Genomic DNA, 20576 nt, shown 5'->3' with positions numbered 1-20576 from the left:
GAAGAAGCAGGGAAGTTAGTCTCCCGGTGGCCCCCTTTCCCCCACCCGAGTGGCACAAACAAGACAGAGCAGAGGGTCTGCCAGACAATTAGCCGGGAAGGGGACACGTTTCCCTTCGGTGCGCTGTAAGGACACTGGCAGCGCAAGGGGGTACTCACCGAGAGAACCGAGCTACGCCGGTGAGGAAAAGTGTGGAACAAACGCCCGCGCCGGGCCGCTTCCCGCGCTCTGGCGTGCTCGCTACCACTGCGCCTGCGCCGGCCCGCCCGACCGCCCACGCCCGGCGCAGAGCAAGACCCAAGTCGCCGGGTGGTGGCGTCAGCTACGCGCCGCCTGCAAAGGAAAAAGCCGGTTGCTGGGGGAGTGAGGAAGAAAGGGAGGGTGCCGAACACGGAAGTGATGGCAGCGCCTTGGGAGCAGGTGGAGGCGGTGACCGCATCCTCTGAGACCAGAACCCAGCGCCGAGGGGTGTCAGCTTGCAGAAAGGCATCCGCCTTATAGGACCTACAGGAGGTGCAGGAGTGACTGGGCCTCCCTTCACCTTAGCGAGTACCCAGAGTGATGGCGATGGTGATGGCGGCAGTTACTCGGACAGCCCCAGTTAAGCTGCGCTCTGAGAGGTGAGTGGGGGAAGGGTGGTTGCTGCCTGGCCTTGTCGATTGGGGTCTGCTACCGCTTTCCAGGCTCTCCTAACATGCAACCATATCCGAGTTCCTGAACTTGTCCAGCCCCTCCGTGGGGCCCTGCTAAAGAATGAGGTATTTGAGCATCTTCTCCCCGGGAGAGCAAGACTCTTCCCAAACCTTTCATCTTGGCATCCTTCGCGCCCTCACCTTGTCGTTTCTATGGAGATAAAGAAGGGAAGACTTTAATCTTAGTTCTCAGTCTCTGGAGGTATGGCCCGTACGTTAATGCTTATTTGGGGGGCACTCTTTACATATATATATAACCCAGAAGAAGAAAGTAACTTGGGTTTCCCCGTTTAGACCCGACCTGAAGTTCACTGGAGTGAGTACTTAGATCTAAAAGAAGAGCCAGAACTAAAATATATTGTTGAATACTTCGCTCCTTGCAGTCTGCGCGAAGGTCTTGGCCATTAAGTTTATGGTTTAGATTGTGTCCCCATGTTGGTGGACCAGTCTCTGGTGAATACCTTCACAATTGCATATTTTTGTGGTACCCACCTTGTAGTCTCCATCGGACACTAGTTTATGACATAAATGAGACTTTTTTTGTTATAGAGATTTCCCCATTGTTTTTTAATCTAGTCCCATTGTGAAAAGTTGCACAGTTACACAAACTTGCTATTGTTCTTAAGGTCTTGGCATTGTGTGAAGAGTTGTTTTGAGTACTAGCGCTCCCAGTAGGCTTCCTAGATACTTAAGTTTGGTATATGAATGAAGAGGAAGAATGATGAGCCGAAAATGAGCTTGGGATTTATGGGAAAATAGCCAACCTATTGTTGATTTCCCACAACAGCCAAAGATACCTGAGATGATTCTTTCTGAGTGACTTAATTTTATTTGGATATCATTCGTTAGTTTTAACATAGACTGATTTGTGATTTTTTTATCCAAGTGAATATAACTGGATAAACTATGGGATTAAAGATGAACTCTGATAATATTTGTCTCTATACTGAGTATATCATGATGAGATTTCAAGGTAGTAATATTCAGACCTCAGCCTAAGAAGAATCTATAAATTGGACCAACAGTTATAGGTATAAAATAACCTAACTATGATATCTATAACACCATGTAACTTTAAACTCTGAATGGTGTCTGTACTTCTCTCCCTTCACTCTGTCTTAGCAATCAGGCCCTGTGATTCATAGGTTAAAGAAAAATTTCCTTTACAAATTTCACATGTTTGACAAGAACTTGGGCCCTAGAGTTGAACAACTGTAGGTTTTAATTTTCACTCTGTCAGTTACTCATTGTATGACCTTGAATATGCTTTACTTTTTCTGAATGTCATATTCCTCATCTCTAAAATGGAGACATTACTTCCATTGATTGTTATAGTATATAGGAGATACTCATGGATGTATAAAACTAATTGTTACTAATGTCTGGTGTTATTAACAGGGTGCTTGGGTGGGTACTTAATGTTTTTATTCAAATTGGAATTTATTTTTGTTTAAATCATTAAGCAAAATTTTTAAAATAGTTTTCAAACATTAAAAGATGTATTCTTACTTTTGCGAGTATAATATTTTCACAAGTCCCATTTCTCGTTCAAAAGCCTGCAAATTTTAATGTCAATGAGTTCATGGCCTTGTTGATGGAAACTGACATTCAAACAACATGTATTAGACAGTGTAGTAATGAAATGCATGTAACTTAAATGTTTGCAAAATTGTTTGGTTATTTAGGATAACATAGCTTTTTTAAAAAATCCATTGTAGCTGTCACTGATCTGGCTGTCAAAATTTTCCAAATGGATTTATTTATCATTCATAGTACGTGTCTCACAGGAGTGGGTAGCTGAATGAACTCACTGAAAATGATCCCAAGGTCACAGTTTCAATGCAATGAAGATTAGCTTTGCTCTCTTGCAACCACTTTTAGGACCCTTAGGTTCACAAATACTGTTCTCAAGGGCAATAGGGTGAGAGAATACGAATATATATTATCATTCTGCTGATGGTGATGAGTGTTATCTATATCATATACTCAGAGAGACTCAGTTTATCTGAGAAGTATATCGGTATTAACTTATGGAAGGAGTTTAAAAAATGCCTTTTCAATACAATATGTACTCGATGTAAAAATCACTAATTATGTGAAAGAAGGCTGGAAGAGAAGGTTAAAATAACTGAAGGGAACAGAGTATTGAAAAAAATAACAATGAAGACAGTTTAGAAATCTGATTTGTGTATCTCTGAAGGTGTCCTGAAACTTACCAGCTATTTAATTTTTGGAGTAAATATTACTTGGCATATGTATAAACTTCCTAAGGTATAAAAGGCAATATAGTAAAAGTTCTATTTCCAGCTATCCAGTTCCTGTGGCTAAAGACAGCCATACTATTTGATTATGTTGTTAACATGGATAGTGGATCCTTACACAGCAAGACAAATATAATCACTCTTTTATTGATGAAGAAACCAAGATTTGGAAAGATTGTGGTTTGTCCAAAGTCATACTCCTACCAAATGTCGGAACTAGAAGTAGAGCACATGTCTTTTTTTTTTTTTTAGAGCACAGATCTTTTTCCTTCTGGTTCAAGGTAGTCTACTATACTGCCTCTCCAAATCATAACTGTTGCCATAAAACTTAGAATTTAATAAAACATATCAGGACACTAAAGCATTTTATTTAAATGAATCATCTTAAAACAATCATCTTATAGTAGTTTGTTAACAACTAGCATAGGTAAAACGTCACCCAGGCTAAAATGTAAGCATATGTAATTATTGTAAAACAGTGGAAAGAGTAATTTATAATTAGGTAAAAAAAAAACCTACCTACTATTTCTGTTGAAATCTATATATTTACTAAGTTAGCTTGCAAGAAACTACAGTGTCTTTAATAATTAAAAGTTTGGTTATTTATACCCATAATATTTTTATAAAGAATTTATAAAGTTTTATAACTTTCTAAAAAGACACTGTTTAATATCAGGAATAACATAAAGTGTTTTATGATATTTCAGATGCTGAAGCCTCCTCCATCTCAGATTTTCGAGGTATATTTTTGTGTAGATTTTCTAGCCTTATAGATGGCCTGTTTCCTCTTGTTACTTTTTAAAAATTTTGCAACTTTCCAACCTCTCGTTTTTAGAAATTAACTTCTACGTGAAAAGTTCTGAATAATAATAGAAGGTAGCAAATATGTATTTTCATTAAGCTCAATGCTATGCTATTTTCATATGCCTTAATCCTGGCAGTAAAAACAGGAGACAACTTGCGTTATCCAGATTTTACAATGTGAAAACTGAAGCTAAATTAGATTTTAAAAATCAGGTGACATAACTAGTAAGTGACAAATTCTGAATTTTAGCCCATGTTTGATGATTTAGACCCTTATGCTATTTCATCTGTACCATGCTTCACTTTTTTTTTAAGTTTATTTATTCATTTTGAGAGAACGAGAGAGAGAGTGACTGCAAGCATGTGCACCAGCAGAGGATGGGCAGAGAGAGAGGGAAAGAGAGAGAATCCCAAGCAGGCTCCACACTTGTCATTGCAAAGCCCAATGTGGGGCTCAAACTCAAAAACGATGAAATCATGACTGGAGCCAAACTCACCAGTCGGACTCCTAATCAGCTGAGCCACCCAGGCACCCCACCATGCTTCATTTTTAATTAAATATAGTGTAGTGAAAAAGTGCAGATTATTAATTTTTTATAGATCTTTAAAACATTAAAATTTTCTCTTTAGACTAAATTTCTTTCATAGGAAAAAAGATTGCAAGGAAATAAGCCAAAATGTCTAAACTGATTGTCTCTAGGTAATTGAATTATAGTTTTTTCCTCCTTTTTAAACTTGTCTGAATGTTCCATATATTTTATACTGAGCATATATTGTTTTTATATTTAAAAATTACAAATTGGAAAGAAAAAATACATCCGTTCAATCTAGTTTATTCCCTAAAGAGTTGCAATCCTCTATCTTAAAGGTTCTGGTTTCTGAGATTCTTTTAAGGTCCTTCCACTTTTAAAAGTCTAGGTACTGCCAGCTTAGTTTTCTGCTCTCTTTACTCATCTTCTTCAGTAACAGGTTCCCAGACATTTCTTTTTGGCTCAGGGAATGTACAATCATTTAAATATTAGACCAAGTTAATGTTTCCCCTAAAATGTGCTCTAGGAGGATTTCTGTAAGCTAAGTATAGGAAACTAGGGCTTAACCAGGCTTCTTAGCTGAAGGACCTCTCAGAACTTTTACGAAATATGCAACATGATCTTTCAGAGGGGAAGCCATTCCTAAACTTGTTTGTCAAAAAAACCCCTATTTCTCTGGAAATTGTATTAACATCTTTTAGAACTAGTGTCCACAAAAGTAGATTGGGGGACAGTGACGTAAGCAAACTATAATTGGGAAAGTAAATGGAGAGTGGGGAGAAGAGGAGAATGTAGTGGTACTAATCAATAATTCCTTTTGCTTGTTTTGTTTTGTTTTTTTAATCGGATTAAGTCTCGTGAGCCCTTCCTTGGTAGCATGAATAAAAGAGACACTAAAAATATTTACTGAAAAATGAACCTGTATTGCTTTTGTAATGAGAAAAAAATGTATTTTAGTTTGGAGATTTTTTCATATGAACAAATTTATTTTTCACATTTTTTTCTTAACATTTCAAGGAATTCATCTGTCATCTACTATCCAGTGTATTCCATTTGTGGGCCCTAAATGTGCCACAGAATCCTCCTTAAGTATCAGACTATGATCAAATGTTAAAGACTATGACCCACAGAATCTAATTCAAATATCACAGACTATGATCAGAATGCTTTCAGGGAGTTTTGGGCCACATAATGGCAAGTAAACTTTGGAATCATGAATTTGGTAAGGAAATTCCAGGTCTGAATTACTACCAGAGTAATAATTTATTTTTAAATTCTTAATGTAGTGTAATAAATAATTCTATTAGGATCAAATTTATTTTAATTTAGTATTCACATGAATTCTGGTCTTAGATATGTATCAGCATTATAAATAAAGTACTTGTTCAATGAATAATTAATATATACAATAATGCTCTGGTATCCAACATTATAGAGAATACAATGAGTTTTCCAGATTGATGAAGTTTAACCTTTTAATTACTGGCTTTTTAACAGTTTTCTGTAGAAATCTTGAATTAAAATCACCTATCTGGCCTTATTCAGTAGAACTAACTAAATGTTATTTAAAGCTTTTGCTTGTAGAATGTTCATGTTGGATTTCATTTTCATTTCACCATCCTTGCAACTGGTGGTAGTATTTGGGATCAAATGGTTACTGAATCTGGGAACTTGCTTTCTTGAAAATGACTTTTATATAAATTTGCTTTTTAGATATTTGCTTCTTGCTTATTGAGAAATAATTTTTTGGGGGGCGCCTAGGTGGCTCAGTTGGTTGAGAGACTGACTTCGACTCAGGTCATGATCTCATGGTTTGTGAGTACGAGCCCCGCGTCGGTCTCTGTGCTGGCAGCTCAGAGCCTGGAGCCTGCTTCTGATTCTGTGTCTCCCTCTCTCTCTGCCCCTCCCTCACTCATGCTCTGTCTCTCTCTGTCTCAGAAATAAGTAAACATTAAAAAAAAAATTTTTTTTTAAAAAGAAATAATTTTTTTGAAAGATGTCACTGTGTGCTCCCCAGAGCAATGTAATTTAGCTGCCTTCATAAAAAATTAATTATTGAATCAAAAGCCAAAGCAACTTTCTCCCAAGTGATTTTTTTTCACCCTCTTAAAACAAAACAAAACAAAACAAAAACACCTCTGCAGTTACCAACAAAGATCTTTGATTTGTCAGCACGTTTTAAAATATCATCTTTGATTTCTATACTACATTAAAATGGTAGTAAAGCTACTTTCTTAGGAATTTGTGTCTCTTCTGCTTCGTTTATGCAAAGTCCATAAAATTCCAAGAATTAATGATAGGTTATTTGAAAGGATTTGACAGATTTAGAACCCTACAGTTTTTTTTTACATTCAGATTTTACCTGTATAGGCAAGACACCAAAGCACTTCTCCAAAATTCATCTTTAGTCTTGAAAAATATAACAATAAAAATAATTTTGTTGTCACTAAAAATTAATGTTATTTTTATTGGTAACAGTGTGATTTAATTTTTTTACTTTTAAGAATTTTAAGGTTTAATGAAACTTGTGGAAGAGATTAGAAAATTATTTTTCCATGCATCTTAAGTGTAAAGATGTGAGAGTTTATATACATGATGCATTTTTATCATTTTTGTAAAAAAAATCATGTAATAGGGAAATTTGAATATCTTTTTTATAAAAAGATTTCTCCATAGCATGTTTTCTTTAAGCAGTTACTTTCATAGTAATTAAGATGTTACCTATACCATGAAATGACCACTTAGATATTTTGTTTTGCCTTTCTTTCTTCATATATCTGCTAAACAGCTGCCGAGAGCAACTTATCCCAGTAAATAAAGATCATCAATTTTAGAACACCTGTCATTTTGTGAAAGAAAAATGCATAACTCATCTTCAATTTCAACAACTTAAGTACTTTGCTCTGAGGTAGCTAGCAAACCTAGTATGTTATAAAATTTCCATCATTGTGTCTATTTACAAAGTATTGTGAAGATTTACTTATTTAAGGTAATATAATCCATAAATCTTTTCCAGTAACATGGAAGCAGGTGCAATCCATAAAGGTGAACAAAGAATTGGAGAGGACTGGCATCAGGTCCTCAACTTTTTGGAACTCCTATTCTTCTCCCAGGAACAGCACACCATCCAGCACGTAACCATCTGACAACAAGTGATGGGAACATTGCCAACCATGTATTCAATATTAATAAATTTTAATTTTTCTATTATTTATACAAATATAAATAGAAGTTAAATTTTCTTACTACCTTGAAGATTACAACATTAAATGACATTCTAGCCCATATACATATATTGATATGGTACGTTTTACCAAATCAAATTTTTGCAATAATTTATAAAAGTGGGATGAACTTCTGAAGATGAATTCAATTTTCTAGCAAAAGGGGCGCCTGGGTGGGGCAGTCGGTTATGCGTCCAACTTCAGCCAGGTCACGATCTCGCGGTCCGTGAGTTCGAGCCCCGCGTCAGGCTCTGGGCTGATGGCCTGTTTCCGATTCTGTCTCCCTCTCTCTCTGCCCCTCCCCCATTCATGCTCTGTCTCTCTGTCCCAAAAATAAATAAACGTTGAAAAAAAAATTTTTTCTAGCAAAAGAATAGCTATGTGAAATTTATATAAGGCTATAGTTCTGAGATACTTTTGAAAATAAGTCAAGATTTTCTGTGCACAAACTCAAAGTACAGATAAATGTATGGAAAATTCATCTAGGGCAATGGTATTTCATTTTATTCTGTGGACACCTACAGCATTTACACACATAAGAACAGTTAACCTAAAATCCGGAGATACTTAACTGATAGGTACCTAGCATATACAAGTTGGTAAGCCTTGCCGAAGTAAACCTGTTATGTTGGCAGGTAAACTTTATTAAGGCTGGAAACTAGTTCTCTGGGGGAAAATGTCAAATTATTCTCTAGCTTCGTGGTCTGTTGAGTTTCAGCTATATCTGGCATATTGATCCCTTTTCACTTTGAAACATTTTGTTATCCTCCTGAAAATTATATTTGCTCATAAACTTTGTAGTTAGAATTCGGCTAGAGACAGAAGTATTCTTGTGATTTTTGTCATTATAAACTATTTCTATTAAACTGGCTTACGTGCCTTAATAAAACAATATATCTAATATCTTTCTTTAAAAAAAATTTATTGAGTGCTTAATACATTTAGGATCTGGCTGAGTATTTAACATACATTATTCCATTTAATCCCCAACAGCTCAATGAAATAGATGGCATTAATATCTCCATTTTTCAGATGGAAAAAACTGAGGTTTCAGGTGATATGGCTAGTATAAAATAAACTGGACTCAAACCATATTACTAATGCCCATTGTCATTGTGCTGTGGAACTGCATCCTTGTCATATACATGCATAGAGATATTGAAAATGTTAAAATGGTTACTGCTGGGTGATAAGATTATGGATAATTTTGGGTTTTTCCTCATAACTTGAAGCTTAGTTTGAATTTGTCCCAGTGAGTATGAATTATTATTCTTTCTATCAAAACGATATATGTGCCTAGGTTAAAATTTAAACTAAACTGGAAGTTTAGATAAGCTAAGAAATGCTGCAATTGAACCCATCCCAGAGGCATCTACTTTCAATCTCTGTTTTTCTGATATTTACCTTTATATTTCTAAATCATATGCTTATACTTCTTTTTCTTGGTTCATCAGTTACCAGACATCAGTTGAGTTTCTCTCATGATAGATGAGGATTTAACTCTTTTAGTTTCCTTCTTTTCATTTTGTTTTCTCAATTATATCAGAGTTTTGGTGAATATGTAAATATCATTCATGGCTGAGTCAGGTGTTTTACAATTCTGTTTTCTTTTTTTTCATTTTTTTAATGTTTATTTTTGAGAGAGAGGGAGAGAGACAGAGCACAAGCAGGGGACGGGCAGAGAGAAAGGGAGACACGGAATCCAAAGCAGGCTCCAGGCTCTGAGCTGTCAGCGCAGAACCTGATGCGGGGCTCGAACCCATGAACCACGAGATCATGACCTGAGCTGAAGTCAGATCCTCAACTAACTAAGCCACCCAGGCACCCCTTTCTTTTTTTTCTTCTTCTTCTTTTTTTTAATGTCTATTTATTTTGAGAGAGAGCACAAGCAGGGGAAAGTCAATTCTATTTTGTTTTTTTTTTTCCTCAAGATCCTCCACCTTGGAGCCTATGGCCTTGTGTAGTTTTATCAGCTAGTTGCTCTGGATACCCTGTTGTCTAGAGACTTTCCTTCTTCATCACCCTAAGAATTCAGATTTCCTTTCTGCTATGTTAAATGTCTTATTTCCTGTGTTATATCTTTTGATGTGTTGTACGACTCTAATTTTAGAAGACTATCTTCCAGTATGAGGTAAAATTGTTGATGTTTTGCATGTCTGGAAATTTGTTGTTTTTTTTTTATGCTTATTTGTTTTTGAGAGAGAGTGCGCAAGCCGGGAGGGGGGAGTAGAAAGAGGGGTCAGAGGATCCAAAGCAGGCTCCATGCCAACAGCAATGAGCCTGATGTGGGACTCGAACTCATCAACTGTGAGATCATGACCTGAGCCAAAGTTGAGCACTCACTCATCTGAGCCACCCAGGTGCCCCTCTTTTCCTGATACTTGATTGATAATTTGACTGGTTGTCTCTTCAAAGTTGGAAACTAGCTTCTAGATTCCAAAACTAGCCTCTAGCTCCTAATATTACTATTGAGAAACAGATGCCGTTTTATTTACATTCCTTTGTGACTTTTTTTCCCACAAGAAGACTGTTTTTTATTTTTTTAATTTTTTTTTTTTTTTGGCTTAGACTTGTTTATTTAACTACGGTAAGAATGCTTAACGTTGAGATCTACTCTCTTAACTATATTATGTGTTCATCTCTAGGGTTGTAAAATTTTAGAATAATGTAGCCCATTGTGTATTTTGCCCCAATGTGCTGGGTACTGAAAGCTCTTTCATTATGGAGGCTCATGTACTTTGGTTCTAGGAAATCTCCTAATGTGGTTTCTTGTATAGTTTCTCCCCCTTTATTTTGTTATTTGGTATGAAATGTATGAATGTATGTATTGTTCCTCTAGTTTTCTTATCTCTTCTAATTAACCATTTTTTCCTACTTCCTAGTATTTCCTCAATTTATCCTCCAATTTTCCTATTGAATATTTTATTTCTGTAATCATATTTTTAATTCCCAAAGCTTTCTTAAGTATGATTGTCCCATACTTCTCTTGCTCATTCATAGATGTGTAATATCTTCTCTTAACTTGGAAGAAATCAGTTTTGTTTTCTGCTCTTTTTATAGGTATTGTTTTCTTTCAGTTCTTAATGTTTTTTTAGTTTCTGTTAGAGACTTTCCTCAAAAGTCTGATGACCTATGACTATTCATTCATATTCCAGAGTGAATGAAGGACAACAATGCTGCCTGACAGCTGGGAGTAGGTGGGGCTTATGGACTAGCAAGCTTCTCTGTATGCTTGGTTGGCCTTCCAGCTTTTTATTGAAGGAGTCCCAGGTGTCAGCATCTAGAGGTCTTTTCTCCTTGTCCATTCCATTCTTTGGCAAAGTCTCTTTTAATTCCCTATTAGGAGATACGAGTCTGGATGCTGGAGTTCTGGAAGCTAGATTGAAGAAGGAGGCAGGAACTTTCATTCTGATTTTAATCCCAACCTCCCTTCTACCTCTGTGTCTGGTATCCAAAGCCCTGAGCCTCTCTGGTTCAGTTTCTCCAAATGATAAATATCCCATCTCCTCTAAGTGTAGGAGTAAGAACCAGAGCTGTACATCTGCTGGAAGTACGTACCTCTCCATTTTCCACCCTGTTCTCCACCCACATTTTCTATAGTACCTGGTGCCTCTGGGTCCTGGACTTCGCCCACTCTGTTGGCTTGCTTCTCATTCATGTCACTTCTGTGCCTACTGTTACCTACCTCTCTGTTGGTACCTCTTCTGTTGCTGAGTCAGATATTGGTCCTCCATTCATATTCTGTCCTCATATTTTGTGATTCAGGTGATAGATATCTGCTAGTCTCATTGAAGATAAAAGCTTTGTATTTTAATTTCTGATTTTTCCTTGTTTTGGGCTAACTTCTGAGAAAAGGATGAAGTGAAAAGATTTTCACTTGGCCATTTTATTTATTTATATTCTCTTATTCTCTTATTGAGAGAATTCTTATTCTCTTGAGAGAATAAGAGATAACATGAGTGGGGGAGAGGAGCGGAGTGGGGGGGAGAGAGGGAGGGAGGGAGGGAGGGGGGAGGGAGGGAGAGGATCTTAAGCAGGCTCCACACTCAGTGCAGAGCCTGATGCAAGGTTCAATCCCATGACCCTAGGATGGTGACCTGATTTGCAACCAAGAGGTGGATCGTCAACCAGTTAAGTCACCCAGGTGCCCCCACTTGGCCATTTCAAGCCGGACAATTATTTATTTTATAATCAGAAAAAAACAAAAAGCTACTTTCATTTTGAGAGGAAATGAGGTTATACTACTCACTAAGATATTTAGTAATAGAAAGCAGCAGGTATAGTAGCTAAAGAAGCATTATAATCACTAAAGGATTTTATAGGAGACTTGGTTATTGAAGACAGAACTTGAGAGAAACTGAAACAGGCCCTGGTAAAGGTGGGAATGTCGTCAAGAACAGAGAGAGAGTTTATCTCTGATAATAGGAACAGTACAATGTAGGGGTAACAGGGAGGCAAGATGAAGGAGCTCTTATCCAGTGTAGTCGAGTTGGTCACAGAGTTTAATAAACTGCTATATTGATTTTTTTAGTAAATCACCAGGCATTTCAAATCTTACATATTTTTCACAACTGAGTAAAAAAAGTAGAAACTGGGGCACCTAGGTGGCTCAGTCGATTAAACATCTGACTTCAGCTTAGGTCATGATCTCACAGTTTGTGAGTTTGAGCCCCGTGTTGGGCTCTGTGCTGATAGCTCAGAGCCTGGAGCCTGCCTCAGATTCTGTGTCTCTCTCTCTCTCTCTCTCTCTCTCTCTCTCTCTCTCTGCCCTTCCCCCACTTGCACTCTGTCTCTCTCTCTCTCTCAAAAATAAAAATAAACATAAAAAGAAAAAAAGTAGAAACTATGTTGTATTAATGAAAAATATCTGCTTGGGACTCCCTTATTACTTTTTTATCTTGAAAAATGTGTGCAGTCTCTTAGTAACAAGTGTCTCTTCTAATCCATGACTCTTCATATTCTTCAGCCTACTTTGTTTCTTCTCCTTGTTTATTTTTGCTCAATGGAATTTAGTCAATAAACAGCCAGAGCATACTGTTGAATATAATTTTGGCATACTAAGTGATGATGTATCTTCCAAAATTATAATTAAAAATATTTTCCCTATAGATTTTAAATGACTATATACTAGTGAGCCCACTAAATAAAAATAATCAGTATAATCACCAGGTGCCATTCAGTGTTTAGCAATGGAGTACTTTATTTGGCAAGTCTGACTCATTAGTTCACAGTTTTAGGTACTTGCTTAAGTATTTACTACAGATGTTTGTTTCAAATCATATTGCTTTGAAAATACATTCAAGTGGCTATAAACATTTACTTGACTGTCAGGATTGTAATGTTCCTCTGACATAATCAAAAACTTAATCATAATTAGTGTGCTGAGTGAGACTGATTTTCTCAGTTTCCAAATTCAACTTTGATCTGTAAGATATTTGAGATTATAGAATCCTTACCCCCAATTCTGGGTTTAAATCTTATTCCACCTAAGAAGAGTTAATTTAATCCCATCTATGACCAATCATTACTATTTGTCTTAATAAAATTCAGTATTTCACATTGTAAATTCTACTATATCTAGCCAATTTCATGGGAAAGTCATTGCCCTATAGAAATTTATACCTGTTTCTCAGAATTACCAAGAAAAATACAAGGGTGTGTATGTGTGTATGTAAAATAACAAATTTTTACTCTATTCCATATTTTCTAAGAATTGCCTAGACTAATAGTGAAATTGAGCAATTACTGAAATGAGTTGACAGAATTGAATTGCAAATGCTTGCATGGCATTCATACTGTTCAGTGGTGATTATTTAATAAATTTTTAAGAGATTTTATAACTTAAAAGTTCATATTTTCAATCAATAGGAAATAAAACAAGGAGAGGGAAGTAAAGGAACTATAGGGTAGTGGTTCTCAAACACCAAGTCATAGATTTCTCACTGTCTCTTACAAACAATTCACTGACTGGTTTGCTGTGAAATAAAAATAAGGGGAGGAAATATTGGCATAAGCTGTATCTCAAGACTAGAAATTATTCACATTTTGAGCATACAGTTTGGCTAAGAGAGGAAGCTTCAGTTTTTCTAATCTATATTGAGAATTAGGTGTGGGAAAAGAACTCAGGTTCTTGACTCCCTGGCCCTATGAAATTATTAGTATATAGTAAAGCAGATTATTTAAATGAGAACAAAATATCTTGGAAATGCCTTCCAATATATCCAGTACTCTTATCTTGTACCTGTACTAATTTTCGTTTTTCATCTTCTGTCGGGGGTTAATATATAAACTGTATACAAAATGAATGACAAATGACTAATGATTTTTTTTTTCTTTAGATACATCCAGAGAGTGCCCAGAAGAAACTCCCTCCTGGAAAAACTAAAAAAGCAGTATTTATAACACTGGAATTTGTGGATAATTTATCAAAATGGCAGAAAGTAGTGAAAATAATAGCAAAAATGTAGATGTAAGGCCCAAAACTAGTCGAAGTAGAAGTGCTGACAGAAAGGACGGGTATGTGTGGAGTGGAAAGAAATTATCTTGGTCAAAAAAGAGTGAAAGTTGTTCAGATGCTGAAACAGTGAATGCTATAGAGAAAACTGAAGTTCCTTTAAGGAGCCAAGAAAGGAAGCACAGCTGTTCATCCATCGAGTTGGATTTAGATCACTCCTGTGGGCATAGATTTTTAGGCCGATCTCTTAAACAGAAACTGCAAGATGCCGTGGGGCAGTGTTTCCCAATAAAGAATTGTAGTGGTCGACACTCTTCGGGGCTTCCATCTAAAAGGAAAATTCATATCAGTGAACTCATGTTAGATAAGTGTCCTTTTCCACCTCGATCAGATTTAGCCTTTAGGTGGCATTTTATTAAACGACACACTGCTCCTATAAATCCCAAATCCAGTGAGTGGGTAAGCACAGACTTGGCTCAGAGTGAATTGAGGGATGGTCAGCTAAAACAAAGAAGAAATGTGGAAGAAGAGGTGAACTGCTTCTCACATACTGATGTTCAGCCCTGTGTCATAACCACCAACAATGCTTCATGTAGAGGTGGTCCTGTGACTGGCTCTGTGATGAACCTGGTTTCAAATAACAGTATAGAAGATAGTGATATGGATTCAGATGATGAAATTATTACACTTTGCACAAGTTCCAGAAAAAGAAACAAACCCAAATGGGAAATGGATGAAGAAATCCTGCAGCTGGAAACACCTCCTAAGTACCATACCCAGATTGATTACGTCCACTGTCTTGTACCAGACCTCCTTCAGATCAATAACAATCCATGTTACTGGGGAGTTATGGATAAATATGCAGCTGAAGCTCTACTAGAGGGAAAACCAGAGGGTACCTTTTTACTTCGAGACTCAGCACAGGAAGACTATTTATTCTCTGTTAGTTTTAGACGCTATAGTCGTTCTCTTCACGCTAGAATTGAACAGTGGAATCACAATTTTAGCTTTGATGCACATGATCCTTGTGTCTTCCATTCTCCTGACATTACTGGGCTCCTAGAACATTATAAGGACCCAAGTGCCTGTATGTTCTTTGAACCACTTTTATCCACTCCTTTAATTCGGACTTTCCCTTTTTCCTTGCAACATATATGCAGAACAGTTATTTGTAACTGTACAACTTACGATGGCATTGATGCCCTTCCAATTCCTTCTTCTATGAAATTATATCTGAAGGAATATCACTATAAATCAAAAGTTAGAGTACTCAGGATTGATGCACCAGAACAACAGTGCTAGGAAAAGTGTAGGTATATGAGAATGATTATATACATATTTTCATTTAATATTTTATTTTTCTTATACCACTTTGAATTTTTCTACAAGGGCAGTTGAAATCCAAAATAAATCTCTGCCCTAAATTTTACTTCCAGATCAGTTTATTTTTCTTATGATAACAATAATTGTTTAAAGTTACACAGTAGGGGTTAATGAATATTTTTGACCACGTGTTTGGTTTTTGTTTTTACCAAATAGATTGTAAGATTTTTTTTCTTAATTGTAATTTGCTTATGATCCAGGGATATTTGGAATTTGGTAGGCAATGCAAATACAGTTAAGTAATCGGTATTTTGTATGTTTCTTTAAAAATAATCTTATGTTCTTTCCTAATGTAAATTCCTTGTTAACCTATGCCATTGGCATTCCTATACATAAAATATAGTTTCCCTGTCCCCCTTTCAGAGTTGTTTTAAAATTCTTCAGTAAAGCTGAGTGTTATAATTCACAATCTATACCAATGTAATTGAGTTTTGTAATTTAATAATAGGAATGCTGAAGGTAACAAAATGGTTTAAAATTAAACTTGAAGTGTTTCACTTTAAATATTAACTACTACTAAATTTGATCGATTGGGAAGAATCAAATGAGAACATGACTGGAGGTGAATTTATTTTCTACACTGTGGCGTGGTCATTTGTTATTTTTGAATAGGTCTTTTCACTCAACTTAGATGAGTTGCTCTTTTCAGAACATGAATATTGTTCCTTTCTCACTGGAAGCTTAAAAAGTAATGATAACACTATCAGTAACTAGTAGTTACTAACATATTTAAGCAACTATGGGGTTTTTCTGTATTTACTTATGAACTGTTGCTTCTAATTAGCCTTTTTATAGAAACTCTGAGCCTGTTACTTTGGGGAAATGCCACAATATTATAAACAGCTACAAATTGCCATTGATAACCAAAGAGGACCTAAGTAGTCTTCATTATTTTAAATTGAGCTTGACTAAAGATTTAAGAAGTAAACATGGAGCTCAGTTTTTAAGAAGCTTGATATTGGTTTTGATTTTCAGGTTTCAAATACTCCTGTTTTCAGAATTAACATGTCTTTACTGTGGCTTCAACAAAGGGAAAACATTTTGAGAGCTACATGGCTTATGCCATACTGAACAGTACTGGGCACTGGGACTAATATTTTAAATTTACTGTCTCGATAGGGAAGTATATTTAGAAACATCATTATCCCAGTATAATAAAGGTAAATGGAGTGATAGCCTATCTAACTCCTCTTTTTTTTAATAGTCAGTGCATAATTTCCTAGATAGTAGTTTCTTCTGGTGAGCTGTCTAGCCCTTTGTACAAAGTGGCATTTTTAATATCATAGTAATTGATTTCTCAATGCTAATTTAGGTCCAGTAGTAAGCTACTTCTACCTGGATTGAAAGAAATTTGACTCAACTTTCCAACTCAGAACAGGTGTTTCATAGGTATCATTGCTTTTATGTTGAAGTAGCATTTTGCTTTCCTGCAGTTCTGTTAACATAAAGATGGTATTTTTCAGTAATAGCTTTAAAATAAATTTTTAGCCATTACCACAAAATTGAACCAGGAAAATCTCTGTTACCATTATCTTCTATCATTTTTTTTTCTCAGTGATCTCAAAATTGTCTTGGTTACAGTGAGGGGTAACTACTAAGTATGGCACCTGTCTATGGAGTAATGAGGCTCAGGATATCATTAACACCGATACTAGGATAAATATCTCTTCTAAAGATGATATTTCCCTTTTACAAAAGTAGAGAAGTCTCATACTACCTCATCTTTTATTGTGACGCTTTTGTAGATCACTGAGAAGCTTGTCTTGTTTACCAACAGAACACTTCCTAAATATCCATTTTTGGTGAAAGAACATTAATAGTATAGTAAGAATCTACCCGTGATTATAGTTTTTTATCAGAATTTGATAATGAGACTTTCTGTTTCTGTGAAACAATTATTGTTTTAAATATTTTTCTTTTAAAAATAACTTTTTATCAGTACAGAAAAACCTAAGGGATGACTAGCTAACAAGTATTCTGTTAAAGAGTAATTTTATAAAGAAAAATGAAATATAATTATGTTGTCTTTTATAATGGTAAAAATTAATGTTTATATGAAAATCAAGATCTAAGTAGCTTTTCATATATTCAAACTGGTTGCTTGTGATATATTTTCTCTGGCTTTCTTATTTTTCCAACTTCAAGGTATTAATAGCTGTTAACATTTTCAAAATACTGCCATATATATAGCCTTGAAGTAGATCTAATAAATGAGAGCAGGGAAGAGACTTATTTACTCTGAAATGGTTTGTATTTTTCCTTTGGTGTTTGCTACAGTGAAAAGAAATCTGGGAAGTAGAAATATAAAGACTGGAGAAGGGAATTGTTTACCATGAAGGAAAAAGAAGAGTAATAATAAATTAATTTTTAAAGCATTAAAGAATTGAAATTTAGAAAGGTTAATTTCTTTCTCAGTGACTTTGTGAGGACACATTTGGAAGAGCATCCAGTATTCACAAACTAAATTTAAAAATGTGAAATATGTAATTATTGGAATATATAACTAAAATGATTAAGTTTTGAGAGGAACACGAGGAAAAATACAAATATATCTAAATATAAATTTTGTAACTAAGTTTGTTGGCATTTGAAAAGTGTAAATTCCAGAGTTGAGAAAGCATTCAGCATGGTGGAAATGTGTAGAGTTATTGGTGAGAAAGGATGGAGCTAAAAGAAACAAGATAAAATATTAAAATTAAGAATTTAGGCATCACCTCAGGGAAGAGCCTTGACAGTGAAAGGGAACTACTTAATCACTAATAGCTGGTCTGGACCAGACACTTAACTGCCCTTTGGGAATCATCCTGCACTAATCAGGAAATAAACTTGACTTTTCTATTTCTCAAGCTTTTCAGGACACCACCGTCACCACCACCACTGCCACCACCGTGCATCTTCTTTTTTTTAAGCTACACAGCATCTTGATTCATACTATAATTCCTGAAATATGCTGAATGGATATGTTTTTAGGTTCCTTGAGCATTTTTGTATAAAGAATCATATGTGATCTTTCTATAGCCATGCCATTCACTTAAATAATTCATACAGGGAATGGCTTAATTTAGAGGAAGACCTAATAGGAAGAAGATTAAAGGAAGCTTTTAGTCAGCCTGTGGCTAGATTTATTGATTTGGTGAACCGAACTGTTTTCTTTCCTGAAATTCAGCTAATGGTCAAAGAATGGCTTTCAGTTAAAGTTTTGACTTATTATAAATAATATAAAGAATGTCTTAGCAATTAGAAATCCTTTAAAAAGTAGAGCAAATGTGGCAAATAGGACTCATACAAATTCCATTTCTTTTGATAAGAAAAACACAAACCATTATCATTTATTCATGAGCCAAAGCCATTAAGAAGACAAATCAAGTTATCAGCTTCCTGTCTCTCTGAAGTTTGGATCATTTTATAGACCCACATAATAGGTTTCTTCCTATGAAACAAAAACCTTAAAACCTAACTCTTATAAATATACTCTTAGCTTTCATTTATAATCTTTTTTGTCACTTTTAGATATGATTATAGCTAAAATCTGTGTAATCAATAGGTTATACATTGATTTTAGTAGACAGACTTCACAGGAAAATAGACATAATTATTTCTTGAGACAACACAGGGAGAACAATGTTTAAATGTAAACCTGTGTGTTAAGTAATTTAATACCCAAAGGAATAAAAGATTTTAAGTCATGCAGATTATTGTTTCTAATTTGGAAAAAATTCTTCACAATTTTGGTTTTAACCATAATCAGTTTTACGGTTATTATTTCTAAAAAATGAATGCAAAGCACAAAGGTTTTTTTTTTTTTTCCTTTTTTTAATGGCATACTAGAAGTGAGCAGTGCTACAAGAGTCTGTACTAATACGTTAATAATGTTGGACACATAATGGAGGTAACTTTTCAAATGGATTGGCTTCTAGGTAGAAATATAGACTAATGGATATAACCCAATGGGAAGGGACTTGGGGCACATGAATCCTATTTCAAATAAAACCAGAATCTATTTTTTGTTTACTTTTTATTTTCAAATAGATTACTCAATCCTAAATTTTTACCTTCATCTAGCATACAAAATGTAGGTAAATAATACTTGTCACTTGACTTGCTGAAGGTTAGTTCTTCATTTAAGAGGTGACTCTTGGAGCATACTTGAAAATAATTTCTGTAATTTCTTGAAAGTAATGTGATGATAGATTTTCAAAGTATCCCTTAGTGGACCCTGCAAATTCACATTCACTTCTAGTCTGTAATAGGCTTTCTTGGCTTGGTTTGACAATAGAGATAACAGTACAATATGGATTTATGATTTAGACTCAGGAATTGGATGAACAGTTCCAATTTCCTCCTACCCTTAATAAGGTTTATGTAAAATTGATGTTTGCCTAAGTTATTTTAAAAGTTGATTACATCTGCAGGAAGTAAAGATAATCACTTTTGTTGTGGTTGTAATCAAATCTAAGCTTTCAGGCTTAAAGTAAAACTTGAGAGGAGGTTTACTTAAATTTTGTTGACTTTGCTAGGATTGAATAAATTCTGTGTAAACCAAGTATGAACTTGATATATACTTGAATATACAGAGTTTAAGTAGTAACTTCGCAAAGCTGTTAGTACTCTTGTCAATCAGGCTTGTGTGATCTTCCCCGTACCCAAAAAGAAGTAGACTGTTTACATTTTTATTTCTAATCCTGGAGTTGAATGTTTCTTCTTCGGTGTGAGTTCAAATAAATTGACCTGAATAAATTTTCACTTCTTAATTAAACTTCATATATAAAATACAAAGGCTTTGTGTCTTGTTTTTAAAACATTGTATATCCTGACTTAGCACATTCAACTTAAAATCTGAAAAAAATTTAAAAATCTATATTACACATTTTCTAATTTATAATACACTTTCCATCTTTGGTGTGTCAGTTTGGGTCTTCCAAGAGCAGATGCCAAGATATCATTAAAGGTGCAAGATTTATTGGGGAAAACACCTATGAAGAAAAAGTGTGGAAGTCTTCATACCACTTTGCAAGTCTGACATACATAAAAGAAATTCGAAGGTTGGGTAGGGTGGGCTTCAGACTGCAGGACAGTTGTGAAAAAGCTAAATGGGGATTTAGTTTCTCAGCAAAGGGTGCCTGTGGGAGCCCACATGGGACAGGAACGGTCTAGCTCTAGAACTCTCACTATGCTGTTATTGGCTGGGAGCATGGGAAAACGAGGCTGTCACTGATATGTGACCTGGA

At 35.3% G+C, this 20576-nt stretch overlaps 2 protein-coding genes across 3 annotated transcripts in view; one reads left to right on the top strand and one right to left on the bottom strand.

Moving 5' to 3' along the window:
• Window positions 1–233, bottom strand: part of WDHD1 (WD repeat and HMG-box DNA binding protein 1) — a 68808-nt gene extending 68575 nt beyond the window's left edge. Inside the window, exon 1 of the mRNA XM_047079625.1 lies at window positions 159–233. The gene's annotated coding sequence lies outside the window, so the exon portion shown is untranslated. The remainder of the gene's footprint in view (window positions 1–158) is intronic.
• Window positions 234–364: 131 nt separating this feature from the next.
• SOCS4 (suppressor of cytokine signaling 4) lies at window positions 365–20120 on the top strand. Of its 2 annotated transcripts, XM_047079622.1 has the most exons (3): window positions 365–620; window positions 3661–3693; window positions 13850–20120. In XM_047079622.1, the coding sequence occupies exon 3, from the start codon at window positions 13942–13944 to the stop codon at window positions 15265–15267; it is 1326 nt and encodes a 441-aa protein (XP_046935578.1). In that variant the 5' UTR covers window positions 365–620; window positions 3661–3693; window positions 13850–13941; the 3' UTR covers window positions 15268–20120. The 2 variants fall into 2 exon arrangements, with proteins under 2 accessions (XP_046935578.1, XP_046935577.1); XM_047079621.1 differs by lacking the exon at window positions 3661–3693.
• Window positions 20121–20576: the final 456 nt, after the last annotated feature.

Source organism: Lynx rufus, unplaced genomic scaffold, assembly GCF_022079265.1.
Source record: "Lynx rufus isolate CCGP_SWC_20201006 ecotype Redwood Valley unplaced genomic scaffold, mLynRuf1.p SCAF_17, whole genome shotgun sequence".
NCBI classification, from domain to species: domain Eukaryota; kingdom Metazoa; phylum Chordata; class Mammalia; order Carnivora; family Felidae; genus Lynx; species Lynx rufus.
Note: the sequence above shows the minus strand (reverse complement) of the source record. Positions and strands in the feature narration are given on the sequence as shown.

What these genes read in the sequence shown, in the direction of transcription:
- SOCS4 (XM_047079621.1), top strand. Translation starts at nt 13,942, where the DNA reads ATGGCAGAAAGTAGTGAAAATAATAGCAAAAATGTAGATGTAAGGCCC.